The sequence below is a fragment of the Muscardinus avellanarius genome, assembly GCF_963383645.1.
Source record: "Muscardinus avellanarius genome assembly, chromosome: X".
Classification (NCBI taxonomy): Eukaryota; Metazoa; Chordata; class Mammalia; order Rodentia; family Gliridae; genus Muscardinus; species Muscardinus avellanarius.
Window position 1 is genome coordinate 12,473,599 of NC_137792.1, and position 19,854 is coordinate 12,493,452.

General features: G+C 42.6%; 1 protein-coding gene across 1 annotated transcript in view; it reads right to left on the reverse strand.

Moving 5' to 3' along the window:
* RS1 (retinoschisin 1) overlaps positions 1–7,756 on the reverse strand; it is a gene marked incomplete at both ends in the record, with an annotated part of 30,817 nt that extends 23,061 nt beyond the window's left edge. The window contains one exon of the mRNA XM_080719556.1: positions 7,705–7,756. Coding sequence (XP_080575682.1) covers positions 7,705–7,756 — 52 coding nt within the window. The remainder of the gene's footprint in view (positions 1–7,704) is intronic.
* Between the last annotated feature and the right edge of the window lie 12,098 nt (positions 7,757–19,854).

The following is a 19,854-nucleotide window of genomic DNA, read 5'->3' on the forward strand; positions in this document are numbered from 1 at the left end:
TATAGGTCTGGGAGTGTAGCCCGGAGGTAGAAGGGTTTCCAGGAACCCCAGTACCAATAATAATAATAATAATAATAATAATAATAATAATAATAGACTGAAATATAGGGCTGGGCTGTAGCTCGGAGGTAGAATGTCCCTGGGTTTCATCCCCAGTACTGCAAAAAATAAAAATAAAATAAAATAAATAAAATATGCTTTTATTGGTGCATTGTAGTCTAACATCATAATGTAGTTCAGAGTGATGGGGACATCTATGTACACAGCAATTGGTGAGCTTCGCCCTTTTACCCTGAGATACTGAAAGGATTTGAGGAGGGACATGACCGACTATGGGTTCCAAGGACCCTCTGGTGCTATGTCGCTGAGCAAACTGGCTGGGTCGAGGCTGGAAAGAGTCCAGTTTGAGGCCAGTGCAATCCCCCTGGCCAGAGCTCACAGTGGCTTGGGCCAGGGTGGGGGCAGTGGAGGTGAGAAGTGGCTGGCTGTCTTCTAACTGGATTTGGAACATCATGCCAGTGGGATTTCCTGACAGATTGCACGTAGGGTGTTCAAGAAAGAGAAGTTGGAGTCCTCAGTAACTGGGCTGATAGAGCTGCCATTTCCTAAAGGAGAGAGAGTTCCGAGGAGAGGAGGGATTGGAAGAGGATGTGGTAGAGGTTGTTCCACTGATAAGGGGACACCCAAGTGTTTAGGCTGACAGCAGCTGGCTGGCTAGTTCCAGAGCTAGAGGAAAACACAGAAAGGCAGGATGGTGCCCTATGCTCTTCATGGTTAATATCTGCATGAACATTTAACCTCAGTCCTATCGCTGGCCATCCGGAAATGCAAAGTAGACCAGTGCCCACCTGTAATCCCAGTACTTGGGAGGCTGGGACAGAAGGATTGCAGGTTCAAGGCCAGCCTAAGCAACTTAGTGAGATCCTGTCTCAAAATTAAAAGATTAAAAGGGGTAGGGGTAGGCCGGGCGTGGTGGTGCACGCTTGTAATCCCCGCGCTTGGGAGGCAGAGACAGGAGGATCACGCAGGTTCGAAGCCAGCCGCGCGCGCTGGCTTAGGAGACCCTGTTTCCAAATAAAAATATAAAAATAGGTCTGGGAGTGTAGCCCGGAAGTAGAAGGGCTTCCAGGAACCCCAGTACCACAAAAAAAAGGGGGGGTAGGGGTGTAGCTCAGATGTAGAATGCCCCGGGTTCAATTCCCAGCTATCAGAAAGAAGAGAGGAAAGAGAGAGAGAGAGAGAGAAGAGGGAGGGAGAAAAGGAAGAAAGAAGGAAAAGAATAAATGAGCAATTAGCATCTGATTGGCTTGGGCCTTCGTTAATGCAGGAGGCACTCTGCTCCACTCTCTACTCTCAAGAGAAGCTGGGCATGGTCAACAGAGAGGCAGTTTCCCAAAGGGCCCACCAGGTGGGCAGATGCCAGTTGTGCCAAGACTCTCTGTTGGGGGAACAAGGGTGAAGGGTGAAGGATGCTAGTCACCAAAGGTGTGAGTTTGATCACCAAATCAATTTTTCTAGAAGGCCGCATTTGTCATTGAAGAGGGCCCCTATTTAGGTGCAATTTAGCAAACCTAGAGTTTGAATGAGGCTTTATAATGTGGCCTTCAGGGAATTGTGTGTGTGTGTGTGTGTGTGTGTGTGTGTGTGTGTGTGTAGAACTTGGGATTGAACCTGGGGACACTCTGCTACATAGCAACACCCCTAGCCCTTATTATTTTTAATTTGAAACAGGGCCTCTCTAAGTTGCTGAGGCTGGCCTTGAACCTGTAATCTTCCTGACTCAACCTCCAAAGAACAGGTGTGAGCCACCGTGCCCAGTTTCCTCAGGGGTTTTTGAAGGCTTCCGTGTTCACTGGAGCAGGAACTGTTTCCACATAATTTCAGAAATTAAGAAAAAAAAGGGGGGGGAGGTGTGTGCACGGGGTGGGGACGGGGGGAACTCAGCTGCTCTCTACCCATGGAGAGAAAGAGGACTAAAAAGAAGGCCTGCCTTCACAGCCAATTCCTGTGCTCTATCCGATTTTGGGCAGATTTCTCAGATTTCTCTCTCTCTCCCCCCCCTCCCCTGAAGCATTTGTTGGTAGGCAGCCTGGAATTCTGATGTGCCAGATCCTTATGGAAATGAGCAGAGAAAGAAGAAACAACAAGCATTTTCCAGAGAGCAGCAACCTAGCTGCTGCAGTCCCCCCAAATGATTTAACCACTGAAAAATCGGAGAACAAAAGCAAAAGCTTTCTGTGACTCTGACATATTATCATGCCAGGAAATAACATTGTTGGAATGAGAAAAAGGGAAAACATCAGCCTTTAAGAGGGAAAATAGTCAGAAATGTTGATTATGTAGTTGTGTGTTTTTCTGCTCACTCAGGTTGTTTTCCTGACTCTTCCATGTTTTGGGAGATGGCTGGTACCCACCCATCTTTGGGCTCATTTTACCCTTTTGTCTCAAGTGCCCCTCTACTGTGCAAGCCTTGTTCCTGCAGCAAGAAAATTTAAGGCATGCCTATTTCTTCAAATATCACTTTGCAAGGCCAAGAGGAAAAGTGTGCCCTGGAGACACACAAAAAAAGACTACTTTAGTCACTTTGATTGGGTGTCGCTAAATACAGAGCATTCCTTCCCATGGAAACAGATGAAGCTAAGGAGAAAAGCATACAACTACAAATGATAAAATTTGTCTGTAGCCAGTTTCCGATCTACTTGAGAAACAAGGATAAGACACAGGAGAAACACAGTAGGCTGCCACAATGGCCCTCTTGGGAAGAAGAAAGAAGGAAATTGCTTTTGGTGTTAATGGGTTACTCTATTAGGCAACAGGCATATTCATGGGTAAATCTGTTATCCCTTCATACTTTGACACAGATGAACCTCAAAGAAATGTGCTGAGCAAAACACAAAAAACCATGTGTTAGATGGTTCCATTTAAATATGATGTCCAGATCCTCAGAAGAATGGGAATAAACCTACCACATGATCCAGTAGTACCACTCCTGGGTATCTACCCAAAATAATGGAAACCAAAGTACCAAACTAATACATGGGCATCTATGTTCATAGCCACAAAATTTACAATTGCCAAACTATGAAACCAGCCAAGATGTCCATCAACAGATAAATAGATTACAAAACTATGGGATATGCACACAATGGAATTTTACTCAGCCATAAAGAAGAACAGAATTATGTCATTTTCAGGGAAATGGATGGAACTGGAGGACATTATGCTAAGTGAGATTAGTCAGTCACAAAAAGTAAAAAAATCAGGTGCTCTCCCTAATATGCAGAAGCTAGGGGAAAAATGGGTCATAGGAAGAACTCTAGACGAAGAAGAAGAAACAGATGAACAAATAAGGCGACCTAATTGAGGGGGATGCGGAGGGGGAATAAAAAATTTCCCTAATGTACATAATGTACATTCATACACATATCAAAGTCAATCACTAAGCCAAACACAAGAAGAATGGAGGGAGGGGGGAGAGAATGGGGCAGGAATTAGGGAAGGGCTAAATGAGTGATGTGTGTATGTATGTCTCTACCATCTTGTACCCCATTAAAATGTATGACTACAATGCACCATATGTGTGTGTGTGTGTGTGTGTGTGTGTGTGCATGTGTGTGTATAAAATGTCCATTTGGACATGGTGGAGCATGCCTGTAATCCCAGTACTTGGGAGACTGAGACAGGAGGACTGCAGGTTCAGAGGCCAGCCTCAGTAACTTAGGAAGTGCCTCTGGAAATCAGTGAAGACCATTGCTTCAAATTTAAAAAAAATTAAAAAGGGCTGGGGGGTGTAGTTCAGAGGCAGAGCACTCTGTTTAATCCCTAGTAACATATACACATAGATATGTAAAGTCCAGAAGAGGCAGATCTATAGAGACAGAAAATAGATTCGTGGCTACTAGGGTTTGGAGGGAGGGTAGGAGAATGAAAATGTACTAAAATTAGATGGTATATGCCACAAAACTGTAAACATAATAAAAATGGCTAAATTCCACACATTTTTTTCTTTTTCTTTTTCTTTTCTTTTTTTTTTTTTGGTGGTACTGGGGGTAGAACCCAGGGGCTTTTCTACCTCAGGGCTATACTCCTAGACCTTTTTTATATTTTATTTGGAAACAGGGTCTCACTAAGTTGCTGAGAGCCTCACTAAGTAGCTGAGGCTGACTTCGAACCTGCGCAATCCTCCTGTCTCAGCCTCTTAAACACGGGGATTACAAGCGTGCACCACCACGCCCATCTGAACTGTACACTTTTAATGGGTGGATTTAATAGTATATAAATTACATCTTAGTACAGCTGCTTTTCACAAAAATCTGCAGTCTCTGATGGGTGGCACACCTATAAAGAGGATACATTCGTCATTGTTGTTTTTAAATAATAAACATAGCCAGGCATGGTGATGCACACTTGTAATCCCAGCATTTGGGAGGCTGAGACCGGAGGATCTTAGTTCGCCGACAGCCTCAGCTACTTAGTGAGGCCCTCTGCAACTCAGTGAGACCCTGTTTCAAAATAAAGAATAAAAAATAGGGCAGGGGGTGTAGCTCAGAGGTCAAATGCCTCTGGGTTCCATCCCCAGAACCACACACACAAAAAATAATAAACATGACCAAGTAATGGACTGATATATTTTAATAGGATAGATTGTTTTCGGTACTAGACAATTGAACTCAGCAGTGTTCTACCTCTGAATTATACCCCCAGACTTTTAAATTTATTTATTTATTTATTTATTATTTATTTATTTATTTTGAGCCGGTCTTGCTACATTGCCGAGTCTGGCTTTGAACATAAGACTCTCCTGTCTCAGCCTCCTAAGTACTAGGATTACAATGTGTGCACCACCACGTCCAGCTAGGATGGAAATTTTTTTTTTGGTGGTACTGGGGTTCCTGGAAGCCCTTCTACCTCCGGGCTACACTCCCAGACCTATTTTTACTTTTTTATCTGGAAACAGGGTCTCCTAAGCCAGTGCGTGCAGCTGGCTTTGAACCTGCGTGATCCTCCCGTCTCTGCCTCCCAAGCGTGGGGATTACAAACGTGCACCACCACGCCCGGCTGGATGGAAATTTTTTAAATTATTGGTAGTGCCGGGTGTGGTGGTGCACACTTGTAATCTCAGCATTTGGGAAGCTGAGACAGGAGGATCATAGTTTGCGGCCAGCCTCAGCTACTTAGGTCCTTTGCAACTCAGCGAGACCCTGTTTCAAAATTCAAAACAAAAAATAGGGCTAGGAGTGTAGCTCGGAGGTAGAACACCCTTGGGTTTCATCCTCAGTGCCGCAAAAATATTATTATTGGTATAGAATTCAAAATATGCAATGGAAGATAAATAGAAGCTCGACAGACACAGGTGGCACCCTGCTATGATGATGCGCTCACTCCTGAACAAACCTTCTTCCAGCCCATAAGCAAAGTCAAGTCATTTACCTTATTTCCCTGCAATGAGGAGCCCCTGCTGCCAAAGAACGGAAACAGCGAAGAGTAAATTAGACAAAGAGCCTTTGCTCTTAGGTTCCTATTTGTGTAATGGAATGGATCCTTTTTTTTTTTTTTTTTTTACATCTTCATCTGGATTATCAACTGATTAAATACAGTGATTGCGTCCTGTATTTTTTCTCTCTTCCTGGAATCTTCCCCTGGCTCAGGGTATAGCACACAGGAGGTGGCCAAGCCACAGTGGCCATTTTTCGCTGGCTGGTTTCCTTTCACACAGAGTTAGGGCAGAGGGCCTGAGTTAGGTGGGTAAGCAAATTTAAATTCCCTCACCCTTCCCATTCGACCACATTCCCTTCTACCTGGACAGATAATATATCTGCTTTTTTTTTCTGGACACATCTGGAGCTCCCTAGCCATGCACAAAAAAATTGGAATGCTATAGAACAAGAATGTGCTGTCTGTTTTGACTCCCCACAACCTGTATTTTATTACTGATATCCACTGAATGAACAGGTCTTTTATTTTATTTAATTAATTTATTTTTTATAGTCCTGGGGATTGAATCCAGTAGTGTTCTACCTCTGAGCTACACCTCAGCCCTCTTTATTTGAAACAGGGTTTAAGTTTCTGAGACCGCCCTGGAGCCTGACTCCTCCTGTCTCAGCCTCCCAAGTACTGGAATTGCAGGCATATGCCACTGCACCTGGCTGGAAGGTGTAATTTTACAATGTATTGGGAAACTCTTAGAGGAATTTTTCTGATTTGGGGAATACAGAGAAGGGTTGGCAGATTCTGCACTGTAAAAGCAACAGGGAGGTGACATGCATGGTGTCAAGATCTTCCAAAATCTTTGCTCTGGAGGGGCATGGTGATGCACATCTGTAATCCCAGTCCTTGGGAGGATGAGACAAGATATCACAGGTTCACAGCCAGCCTCCGCAACTTAGTGAGCCCTCTAGCCACTTAGCCAGACCCTGTTTCAAAATAAAAAAATAAAAATGGGCCTGGGGGTATAGCTCAGAAGTACAATATCTCTGAGTTGAGTCGTGTGTGTGTGTGTGTGTGTGTGTGTGTGTTTGTGTGTGTGTGTGTGTGTGTGTGTGTGTGTGTTTGTGTGTTTTGGAGTATTTGGGAGGCTAAGACAGGAGGATCACAGGTTTGAGGTCAGTGTGTGGTAACTCAGTGAGAGCTTGTTTCAAAATAAAAATAAAAAGGGCTGAGGATGTAGCTTGAAGGCAGAATCCCCCTGGGTTCAATCTCCAGTATCTCTACCACCACCATCACTAAGAAAAAAAAAAAGAAGAAGAGAGAAAGAAAAAAGGAAAAAAATCGCACGACATCTTAGAGATTTGAATTTTTCTTATTTAGGCATAGTACTCCTGCCAAGGCCACATGAAAGAGGAAATCCTATAGAGGAACAAACAAGACAACCTAAAGGAGGAGAAAGGAGGGGGGAAGAGGAAAATCTCTAAAACACACAATGTACTTAAACATATTGAAGTCAACCACTAAGCCAAGCAAGGGAAGGACAGAACATGAGGGAATGGGGTGGGAATTGGGTAGGGGTTAAATCAGCGATGAGTACATGTTTGTACACACAAGTTTTTTACCCCAATATGTTGTATGAATATAATGTACCAATAAAAAAATTTTAAAGAAAAAAAAAGAAATTTTAAAATAACAGAGTGTATTTAGACTTTGGGGTTTCCTGACTCTCAGTTGGATTATACTTTTTATTAGATTTCAGTTGTACTCGGTGTGTTATGTTTATCCATCTTTAAACTAGGGTGACCTTACTTCCCGATTTACCTGCGACAGTCCTGGTTTGCACCTGTTGTCCCAGCAGAATTATTAATAGCATCTCCTCTTCTACCCTCAATAGCATCCTGGTTTAGGAGATTAAACTCTAGAAGATTAAATTCGACTCTAACTTTGACTCCTAAAAGTTTTCTAGACTATATCATGATTTCTCATGAACCACTGCAATTTATAGCTACTTTATATAATTTCTGAGACCATTCCTTCTTTGTTAGATTTTAAGCATCCTTTGAACTTTAAAAGTCTCTTCACAGAACTAGAAAGCCAGTGGCAAGACAACAATAATCATATCCACAAAGACAACCACTGCTCATTAATAACGTGTTAACTAATTAACATGTGTTGTTAATTAACAGATTTTTATGATGCAGGTTTTCTATAAAGCAACTATATTATTACTTATGTTATCAAGTATGTAATGAATGCCAGTGGCTGAATAGCACATACCTTCATAGCCAAAGAGAAGTAATAACAAGAAGCCTTCTATCTTGCGTGGCATTTTCCCCTTGTCCTTGGCTGTAGCTGTGCCCTGCTGAAGTGGGGCACTTGCCCATGAGCAGGAGATTAACTTGAGCACTAGCCTCATTAAGCATCTTATTCCACTTAGTGCTTAGGTCTTGGCTGAGCCCCATCAAGTTAACCCTCATAGTTACCTGCCTTAACAGGAAATTCTCAGAGACAACACTAATGCCAACCGAGGTTGGTTTAAGAAGGAAGAGAGTGTTTTTGTTCTATCTTTAGATATGAAGGAGACAATAGAAGAAAATATAAATTGGAACCCTGAGACTCAGGTTTTAATGTGTTCTCTGCTATCATCTTCTAGGGGGTCACCTTGAGCGATTTCCTGTCACATAAGTACTAACATTCCCCATCTGTATGAAAATCCCATAGATCTCCATCTCACAAAACAACTTGGCATCATGTTCATACTTACTAGCTTAGGAAAATACTAAATTTGGTGGTGGAGGAAGAGTTATACAAAAGAAGTACAATGCTGTTACTTACAATAATAAAAATTGGAAAGAATCAAAATGTCCAAGGTTAGGGGGCTGGTTAAGCAAATTAGGAAAGGCAGTGCAACCATGGGAGGGTTAAGAACACAGATTTCTAGCAAGGTGTGGTGGCACACCCCTGTAATCCCAATACTTGGGGGTATTGAGAAAGGATCGCAGATTCCAGGTCATCCAGGCATGGTAATTTAGAGAGACTCTGTTTCAAAATTTAAAAAAAAAACATAAAAAAGGGATGGGGAGTCTGTAGCTTATTGTTAGAGCACCTGGGGTTCAAGGCTCAGTACCACAAATGTAAATAAACGAATACATAAACACAGATTTCCAAGCTAGACCAAGTGCAATTCCCAATGCTACTACCACTTTCTATGAATTTCCTCATCTCTAAAACAATGATGACAATACTTGCTTCACAGAATTATTTTGAAACTTAAACGAAATGATATATACAAAATACTTAAATGACCAGGGTAGAGTTCAATAGTAGAGCCTCGTTTAGCATGTGCAAGGGTCTATATTTGACCCCACACATCAAATCAAAATGTTTAGGATAGTGCTTGTTGTGCATATCATTTTTACATAGCCGTTAAGAATAAAGTTGATGCTGGGCGTGGTGGCGCACGCTTGTAATCCCAGCATTCGGGAGGCTGACACCAGAGGATCGAGGTTCACGGACAGCCTCAGCTACTTAGTGAGGCCCTCCACAACTTTGTGAGGCCCTGGTTCAAAATAAAGAATAAAAAATAGGGCAGGTAGTATAGCTTGGAGGTCGGATACCCCTGGGTTCCATCTGCAAAAACAAACAAAAAGAATGAAGTTGATAAAGCCCCATGTGGTGGTACACAGCGAAGGGCAAAAGGGCAAAAACTACACCGGAAACGACCAGTCTAAGAGATTTATATAGACAGCAGTGTCTAAAGGAGAAGCAGTCAGAGACAGAACTTGGCTGTGCTTGGGGTTAAATACAGTTTTAATCTGAGTTGGCGCTTTGCCATTGGCCAGCCAGACTGCATGTTGCATCTCATTGGAGGGTCGTATGGCCTTTAAACTTCTTGGAGCCCGGACAGTTTGTTCGGCTTCTGGGAAGGGGTTGGAGCTTTTCAGGAAAAGGAAACTAAGTATGGGGGCAGGGATGAGCTGGCAGAGCTCGGCCCAGGTGGGAGCTCCTTTAGAGAACTGATCTGGCCCATCTATCACAGACCTGTAATGCCAGTACTTGGGAGGGTGAGAAAGGAGGATCACAGGTTTGAGGACAACTTCAGTAAGGTAGCAAAACCCTCAGTTTTAAAATAAAAAGAAAATAGGGCTGAGGAGGGTAGCTTCAGAGGTAGGACCTTCCCTGGATTCAATTTTCAGTACCAAGAATAAATAAGTAAATGAAAAAAGAGAGAAAGGGAGAAAGAAAGAAAGAAAGAAACAAAGAAACAAAGGAAGAAAGAAAGAAAAGAGAGAGAAAGAAAGAAAAAGTCTGTGGGAAGAAAAAGGAAATGGTTGATGGATGGGTATAGAATTTCAGTTTTGCAAGATGGGAAGTTCTGTAGATCTGTTGAACACGTTGTGGATAACATTACTGAACTGTACACTTAACACTTAAGTTTGTTTAAATCAGCCAGGCATGGTGGCACACGCTTGTAGTCTCCGCACTTGGGAGGTGGAGACAGGAGGATCGCACTGGTTTGAAGCCAGCCACACTGGCTTAAGAGATCCTGTTTCCAAATAAAATATAAAAAATAGGTCTTGGAGTGTAGCCCGGAGGTAGAAGGGCTTCCAGAAACCCCAGTACCACAAAAATAAAATAAAATAAGTTTGTTTAAATCATGAAGTTGATTGTTAATAATAGAGAAAATCCCATGTTATACTCTTGAGTTTAAAAGGTGCAAACTTATACACTATTTAAGCAAAACTATGTGGAAAAGTACTGAGGGAAATACTGAGTTTCCTATTTCCTTTTAGTTCCTGTGACCACCATTTCCCCTGTGGCCAAACTAGGCATTCAAGACCCATGACCCCTTACCCTCATTCCTCTTGTCAAAAATAAGAAAGGCTAAGGTTAAAAGACAACAACCTCCACCCAAAGAAAATACCTCTTCTCACCCCTAATGGAAACTGCAGTGAAATGGTAAAGAGGGGCTAGAGAAATGTTTAGTCTTCAATTGGTATTTATTGGAGGTCTGTAAGCCTGACATTTATTCTATACTGCCTATGGATTCTTCTTTAAGTGTATGTCTATTTCACTACCCTGGTGCTGTGTTAAAAGCAAGTGACCACCCCCCCCCCATTCTGTAGTTTAAAGCTTAATGAAATATTAAACCTTCAATCATAGTAACAATCAATCTTTAATAATTCGACTGCTGTCAAAGCGCAGTAGTAATGACACATTTTTGTTGGAGGCTTTGGAGGACGAACCTGTCCTGGCTCAGGGAAAGGGCCATACTCGGTGATCCCCCAGGACTGCCAGATTTTTTTATGTCGCCTAGGATTCTGGAGGACCGCGACTGTGCTCAGCTACTTCTCAGGTCTGGCTACTGTTGACGGCGACCTTGAGGAATAGGAGAGGTCACTTGAGGAAAATGGGAGGTCATGTTATTTCACTTGCTTCTGAGATTAAAAACATGCCATATGCCAGGTGTGGTGGGGCACCTTTGTAATCCCCGCGCCTGAGAAGCTGAGACAGGAGGATTATGCAGGTTCAAAGCCAGCTGCGCTGGTTTAGGAGACCCTGTTTCCAAATAAATTATAAAATAGGTCTGGTAGTGTAGCCCGTAGGTAGAAGGGTTACATCCCCAGTACCACCAAAAAAAATAAAAGAATGTCATACACTTTTTAACTAAAAAGAGGAGAAAGGAAGGCAGATGGTGTTTTTGTTTTCAAACCGGGAAGCTCAAATGAAGTTCAGAAACAAAAATAGTGGTTCTCCATCATGGTTCCACTGGGGCTCGAACCCAGGACCTTCTGCGTGTAAAGCAGACGTGATAACCACTACACTATGGAACCTCCACACGAAGCGCCTACGTTCTCAGCCTATTCAAAGTGTTACATCAGGCCCAGAGCCTCCGCCGAGGCCCCGCCCCTCCCCTGTAGCTCCACCCCGCCTCGGAGGCCTGGAGTGCTCCAGAATTCTAGTAACTCGCTCGCGGTGCGCCCTCTGACTAGTCGCAACCTGTGACCGGGGTTGGGGCGGGGCCGGTCACCTTCCCGACCTAGAGCATCGTCCCCCTAATTTCGTGTCCCCAAACTTTCCCTCAGCGGAGGCTTCAGCTAAGTAGTCGGATGGGCAGAAAGGCTCCCTGCGTGGCACCACTCTTCCCTGGGCTCCTGAGAGACCGGCACTTTCCTGTTTTTCCCGAGGACAAACTGAGCCGGGTCGACCCTACTGACTTGCCCCGGTAGAAGTTAGATCGTTGCGGTTTCCGGCAGCTTTGGAGGCCCAGAGTCTGCAGCTGGGAGGACTGGAGCCCCTTCGGAGCTAAAGATTCAGGCAGCGCGGGGCTCGGGGCGGGGCGCCATGTTTCTGTAGAACTGGTCTTGCCCTGGTTAAAAAAGGGCCCCCTCTCTCCTTTCACCTTCTGCCAATATCCTCCCCTCCAGGAACCTGAAGGGTTTGGTCCCATTTGACCAGGGGTTGGGGTGAGAGCAGTGTAGCAAGGTCATCAGAGGGGAAGCAGAACTGGTCCTAGAACTTGAGCCACTCAGAGCAAAACGGAAATACCAGGTTGCGTGTTCATCAATTTGGAAGAATTTCAAATGGTGACAACAGAGCATTAAAGCCAGCTGCCGCCCCTGACTCTGCGGTCATTTTTCTAGGGCTGTGGCCTGGATAAGGTGCTGGTGAGATAGGATAGAAGAAATCGAAAGGAGACATAAAGGAAGAATGAGGTAAATGTAACTTTAATATGAAAGCTTCATGGTAAATTCCTCACTCCCCAAGCCTTCATGGTAAATTTCCTCACTCCCCAGGACTATCAATCTCAAGTTTCTGGGAAATTTACATGTCTTTACTCATTTGCTTGGGAGAAATACCCTGACACCTACTAATTATCCCAACTAGGAATAGTTTTTTTTAAATTTTTAAAATTTTTTTATTGGTGCATTATATTCATACATCATATTGGGGTAAAGAACTTGTGTGTACATACATGTACACATCACTGATTTAACCCCTACCCAATTCCCACCCCATTCCCTCACGTTCCGTCCTTCCCTTGCTTGGCTTAGTGGTTCACTTTGATATGTTTAAGTACATTGCATGTTTTAGAGAGTTTCCTTCTTCCCCCCTCCCATCCCCTCCTTTAGGCTGTCATGTTTGCTGCTCTATAGGATTTCCTTTTTCATCTAGAGCTCCTCCTATGACCCATTTCTCCTTGGCTTTCACATATTAGGAATAGTTAAGCAGGAGAAATAACACAAGGGGAAAAGGTGAAAAGATGACTGGTCCACCAAAATAAGAAACCCATTCATTTATAATTTCCTGGAGCATTGTTAATCATCCCACCTGTGAATAGGTTAAGTAAAAGATATATCCATGGAGCAAGTGGCTCTACTGTAGAGTACTTACTTAGCATCTGCCAGTACATGGGCTTGATCCTCAGTAGAAAAAAAAAGGAAGAAGAAAAGCTGTGCTTGGTGGTACACTAGCCAGTTGGCTTGCTGTACATGGTGGCTCTGTGGCACATGAATTATGGGAGGCTGAGAAAGGAGGTTTGTTTGCAGGTTCAAGGCAGGCCTCAACAATTTAGTGAAACTTTCAAAATTAAGGCCTGGGGGTGTAGCTCAGAAGTAGTATAACTCTAGGTTCAATCCCCAGTATATACATATATATTCCTCAGTACATATGAATGCATATGTGTGTATGTATATATATGTATGTGTATATATATTCTTAGTTCATGCTTAGTTCATATATATATACAGCTCTCTGTGTATGTGTATATATATATAAACATATATATGTGTATTTTTTTGTATATTCAAGGCTTGGTGACTCACACCTGTAATTCCTATACTTGGGAGGCTGAGTTAGGAGGATCACAGGTTCCAGGCCAGCCTCAGCCAACTAGTGAGATCCTGTTTCAAAATAGAAAATAAAAGAGGCTGAGGGTGTACCTCAGAGGTAGAATGTCCCTGGGTTAAATCCCTAATACAAAAGGTGGGGGGAGAGACATTCTGATTAGACAATGCCCGGAAGATGACCACAACATCCTAAATCTTCCTGTGCTTACCAGACTGTTATCGTCTTCTCAGACCCACCCCTCACCAAGCTTCCCTTAAAAGAAGAGCTATGACTCACAAAGTATAGTTCTCACACTAGAAATGGCCCACAGTCTCCCTTTAGTGTGTATTTCTTACTTTCCTAAGTAACTATGTCTCTGACCAGCTCCTGCTAAATTTTTTTTTCCCATCAGGTAAGGCAAGAAACTCAGCTGGTCCTGATTTCTCTCTCTTGCCCACTGGGAACTCCTCTGGACCCTTCATGGAATCATCTCTTTTTCAGTGACATCACTTGGTGGCCTATATGGGCAATCTCTGAGACATTGACTTTTGGTAAGACTACTAAAATGGTTTTTTCTCTCCCTTTTAAATGTTTTTTTTTGTATATATATATATATATATATATATATATATATATTGTTGGTATACTCCTGTACTTAAAATCTCTCCATTTTCTTCACTTTCAAGGACCAAATGAGCATGAACTCGGTCTGCCCTGTTTGCTATGGCCCCTCATTTTGGATGGTAGGGAAAGCCCCTCAATCATGCAGATTCAAGCGGCAATAGGGTGACAGCTAATGCTGTCCTTGAAGGCCTGGGCAAGGGTGTGTGAATTCTAAAGCATCACAGGAGCTCAATAGTCCCTTCCCCTTCTTTTTCCTTACTCTGCCACTATAGGATTTCTGCTAGGCTTCTCAGCTGTCCTCTGTATTTTGCTAAACCTGCTATCTTAACTATTCTTGGAATATAAGCTATGAGGGAGTCACCTCTCAGACTGTTCTTTGAGACTAGAGGGGAAAAAAATGTCCCTTTTAAATCCAAGCAGCTAGATAAGGGACTTGAACTAGGTTTTTCCTTTCTCTTTCTCTCTCCCTCCCTTCTGCCTCTCTCTTTCCCTCTTTCCAGCCAAAGGTCCCCTCCCCCTTAGAAGACAAGAGACTGTCTAGAAAGCTCCCAAGATAGTGAGTGCCTTTAAGCTGACATATCCCTTCCCTGGGTCCTAGGGCTTGCAGGAGGAATTGGCCTGCCAGCTTTGTTTTTCAGCACCCCCGACCCTGCCCTGTTTCAGTAAACATGGGAGAGCCTTCCCACACATCCTGTTAGAGGGAACCAGCCCCGATGTAAAAAGCCAGGGAAGCAGCTGGCATTGGTGGTACATGTTTATAATCCCAATATTTAGCAGGCTGAGACAGGAGGATCTGCAGGTTCAAAGCCAGCCTCATCAATTTAGCAGAGATCCTCGGTCACTTAGTGAAATCTCTTTTCAAAATACAAAAATAAAATAAAATTGGGCTGGGGTGGAACATGGAGGTAAAATGTCCCTGTGTTTAATCCCCAATACCCCCCAAAAAAGGTCAGGATGCTACATCTACCAGTAAACTTAACTGGCCAGTCTTTTAACTCCGTAAGCTTCTGTTGTAAATGTAAATTATGGCCTGGTAATCCCAGTACTTGGGAGGCTGAGACAGGAGGATCACAGCTTCTAGGTCAATATGCAATAACTTAGAGCCTTTTTCAAAATAAAATAAGTCCGGGATGTAGCTCAGTGGTGGTACTCCTCTGGGTTCAATCCACAGTGACACACACACACACACACACACACACACACACACACACACACACACAATCTTCCATAAATATCCACCTGCCAGTGTCTGTGGCCTTATTTGCTTCTTCTTCTAGATCAGAGCTTCTCCATCACAGTCCTCTGGGCTGTGACTGGTAACTCTGTTCTGGGGGCTATCCTATTATGGTAAGATTTTTCAGCATCCCTGGCCTCTGGTCACTAAATACCTATAGTACCCCATACATGAACACCCAGTTGTGACAACCCCAAATTTCTCCTGGAGGGCAAAGTCTTATCGAGGCTGTTTGGCAAGATCCAGAGAAATTTGTGTTTGTTATGACTGGGAGGGAGTGCTACTTGTATCTACTGATAAAAGCTAAGGACAGTGCACAGAAGAGCTCCTCCTCACAACAAGGAATCATCCTGCCTCAAATGTCAGCAGTGTCACAGTTGAGAAACCCTGCTTTAGATAGACAGATGGCCTCTATTCCTAGGTAAACCCAGGCCCTACACTAGTGGGCTAGATCTCACCTGCTTTTGCCCCTCCTATTCTTCCTCCTCTCTCCCTCATCACAGGGTTGCTCTACCACTGTATCCCCAGCCTTTTTTATTTGAGACAAGGTCTCTCTGAGTTGCCCAGGCTGACCTCAAACTGGCAATCCTCCTGCCTTAGCTTCCCAAGTAGCTGGGAATTCCAAACAGTCGATCACGCCCTCTTTTTTGAAGCATTTTTCTCTCTCAGCCTTCAGTGTGCCACCCTCTCACCATGTTCATTTCCTACCTCACCGCTTACTCCTTTTTCAACATATTTGCTGGCTCCTCATCTCTTTGTCCTTTACACACTGTTCATTTCCTTGGAAGAACAAAAACAGTGTACACCTGTAAAATGAAATGAATACTTTGTATTGATTCTCACCCCCCCGATGACATCATTCAACCTAATGGCTTTAAATACCACCTATAACCTAGATGCTTCCAAATGTCCACACTTTTCTCCTGAATTCTAAAGCTGCACATTCAGTATCTCCATTTAGATATCGAATAGGCATCTCAGACCCATTATGTTGACATCTAAACTCCTGATCTCCACCCTCCTAAATCTGCTTCTCTCTCAGATTTTCTTATCTCAGATAATGGTAACCTCCTCTTTTCAGGTATTTTTTACTTCGAATCATACTTGGTTCTTCTTTTTCTCATACTCCAAATGTTGTCTCACTAAATCCTGTTGACGTCACCTTCAAAATCTTATCTAGAATCTAGCTATTATTTCAAAGCTACTATGACATTTGCCTGGATCATTGTCAGTAGTCTCATACCCTGGCCTCCTATCCTCTGTGCTTGTCTCTCTACAAATTACTCACATTATAGCTAGAGAGGTCCCTATAAAACTTGAGTTACAGCCGGGCGTGGTGGCGCACACTTGTAATCCCTGCACTTGGGAGGCTGAGACAGGAGGATCGCGCAGGTTTGAGGCCAGCAATAGGTCTGAGAGTGTAGCCCGGAGGTAGGAGGCCCCTGGGTTCCATTCCTAGTACCACCAAACAAAACAAAACAAAACAAAACTTGAGTTAGAGCCAGGTATACCTGCACACATCTGTAATCCCAGTACTTGGGAGACTGAGACAGGGAAGACCATGAGTTCCAGGCCAGCCTCAGCAACTTAGCCAAGCCCTCAGCAACCTAGCCAGATTTTGTTTCAAAAATAAATAAATAAATAAATAAATAAATAAATAAAAAGTCTGGGGGTGTACCTCGGAGGGAAAATGCCCCTGGGTTCAATCCCCAGTACCAGATTAAACCAAACAAAAACTGAGTTAGATCTTGTCAGTCCTTGGCTCAAACTCTTTAATGGCTCCCCTTCTTGACTAGGGAAAAAAAAAAACACAAAGCCTTACAGTTACATGAGGAAAAATACAGACACCACTGATTTAACATTTCCACAGTTTTCATCTATGGCTGGCTCCTATACCATTTTGACAATGTCTTTAATCTGCCTACTAGCTACTGACAAATGTTTTGTGTCCCAATATATGCCTGCAATGTCTAGGATCACTGTGTTAAGTGGTGTAGGATAGGAGGTTTTTTTTTCCTTTTTTTTTTTTTGACTGATGCTGATGATTGAACCTAGGACCATTCTACCTCTGAGCTATACCGCGGCCCTTTTAATTTCTTATTTTGAAATACAGCGTAACTAAATTGATGAGGCTTGCCTGGAATTTGTAATCCTCCTGTCTCAGCTTCCCAAGTACTGGGATTATAGGCCTATAACACTGTGCCTGGCTAGTGTGGGAGTTTTTACAAAAGGATATGACATGGCCCCATCTCAAGTTTGAAGAGCGTAGTTAAGGAATAATTTGTTCTAAGATGTTAATGGAAAGTAATGATTTGATGTGGTATTCCTAGTGTATTATGGTATTGTATTTTAATTGGGGCCTTATCTTCCTCTCAAAGAAGAACATTAAAAGAGAATGGGAAAGGGGGCAGAGAGGTTGATAAGCAAATGCCTAATAATGAAGAAGACCTCTGTGTTGTATTTCTCTCAAGACAATCTATCTGTAGTCTTCAAAATCACCCATAGTCATGTTCAATGAGACTAGGTCTTATAGTGCGTTACTGTAGAGAGAAACCAATCAGTTCAAAATACTTTGTCACCCCCCTCTGTTATTTACCTGTCTTGAGTTGCCTCTAGTTTGTAAAGTCGTTCCTCCGGGACTACATAACTGAGCACAGAACAATTGGCTGCTTCTATGACACCTCACTCAAAAGGCAACATCTGATAGCAGCCAGTGAAATGAGTTCCTCCCTCTACTTCCATAACACTTACAGTCTGATTTAAATTTCTACATGGATTCAACTGCACATACAATCAGACCTGCATTCAATCCGACCCGCCTCCAAGCTCTTTTCCATAGTCTGAGGGAACGATTTCAAGAGTGGTGCAGGTGTTAAACCAAAATTATATGTGTATTTTTATTAGTTATTTTAAGTATTTGGGATCTTTCTGATACAATTAGGGTATAGTCTGAAGGCTGTGTACAATAATAAAACCAAAACCAATTAGTAGGTTGTTTAACTCAGAGGGTTGTCTGCAGGCTAGCAGTCTTCCTCTGCTAAACCCTGTTAAAAATGCAATGGGTTATATTTCGTGCAGAATGAGCAGGCTGCCATGACAACTGTCTGTGAATATTATTTCAATATTAGTCATAGGTTTCCAGCATCTGCCTCTGGGCCCAATGTTCATTCTAAAACCCAGATGCACATCTATTCTTAATGGAGTTCTCCTGGATGTGGTCACAAAAATCTCCAAACAAAACACTGTAAACTGGCTGACTTTTTTCTTTTGGAAGAGATATTTGAATGAATTAACATAATTGCAAATTGGTTCTGGCTTCTATTTCTGTTTTTTCTTTTGGAAAGGTAATTTGGATATAAAATTATACTGTGTTTGTCTGTAGATTTTATTAAATAAATGCACTAGATCAGAGTTAGGAAAGTTTCCCTCTAGGTATGTAGTCCATTTGTTAAAACTATGTATTTTTTATCTACTAGTATCAGAAGGAATCTTGTGGTTGCAAGTGAGAGAAGATCCCACTCAAACCGAGTTGATAAAATCAGTTTCAAAAAAATCTTGTTGGAAAATTCCCAAGACAAGATTTGAGGCAGAGATTTATGATAGAAAGTTTTAGCTCCATCTACCTGACTTTCTCTTGTTCTGCTCTTCACCATGTTTCAAGTTCACTGTCAAGAAAGGCTCTACTCGTGGTGACAACCTTGCTCACGGCATCATACATGGGGGAGATGAGTGAGTGTCTGTCCTCCTGTTCTTTTCAGGAGCCCTGAGATTCTGAGACTCACTAATATTGTCTGTCTTTAGCTATATGCCTAACTCAAACACTCTTTTGGTAGTAGGACAGGATGTGTTATGTGCTCATTTCTAAACAATCACTATTGCTTGGGAAGTAGGCTATGTTAATTGGTTTAAATTGATCAGGGCCCACACTTAGATGGGAGAGAGGGGTGTCAGTCATATGGAAAACACTTGCCTGAGAATCTGAAGAGAGTTAATTTCAAAAAGAAAAATTAAGGTTCTATTACAAGGAGGTTAAGGAAATATTTGTTAGTCACCTGGTTAGCAAACAGAATTCTGACTTAATAATGATAATGTTAATAACAATATTTATTGGCCACTATGAGCCAGGTACCATTCATATCACCTTACAAGTATATTGGTTAGAGAATAAATGAAATAGAAGGAACCTAGAGGGATTGGCTCTTTATTTTACATGATAGGAAGCCAAGAAATGAGCAGCTCTACCTTGTCTTCCACGTCTCAGGATTGGCCTTCCTCCTTCCTGCATTATCACTGTCACCTTCATGCTTTCTTCCTAGTGCTCACAACCATTGTGTCCCATTTCCAGGCAGAATGAGGAAAGGGCAAAGGGGAAAATGCTCCTTATCCGCTGAGACTTTTTCCATTTTATTGGGAAAAGTGCTTTTCTGGAAGCCTCAGCCAATAGATTTCTGCTTTTATCTCACTTGCCAGAACTGTGCCACATGATCATCCTTAACTGCAGGGAAGCCAAGCAAATCAAGCTGTGTTGGCTGAGTATAATACAGTCCAGAAAAAATTGGGGCTTTATTGATAAGGAAAAAAATTAAGAATGGATGTTGGTTATTCAACTATCAGTGGCTGCCATCATAATATGTAATAATTTATTAATTCCTTACATCAATCCAATGTGGTTGGTACTATTACTATCCTAGTTTTATACATGAAGAGGCAGGCACTGAAAGGTTGTTTAATTTGCTCAC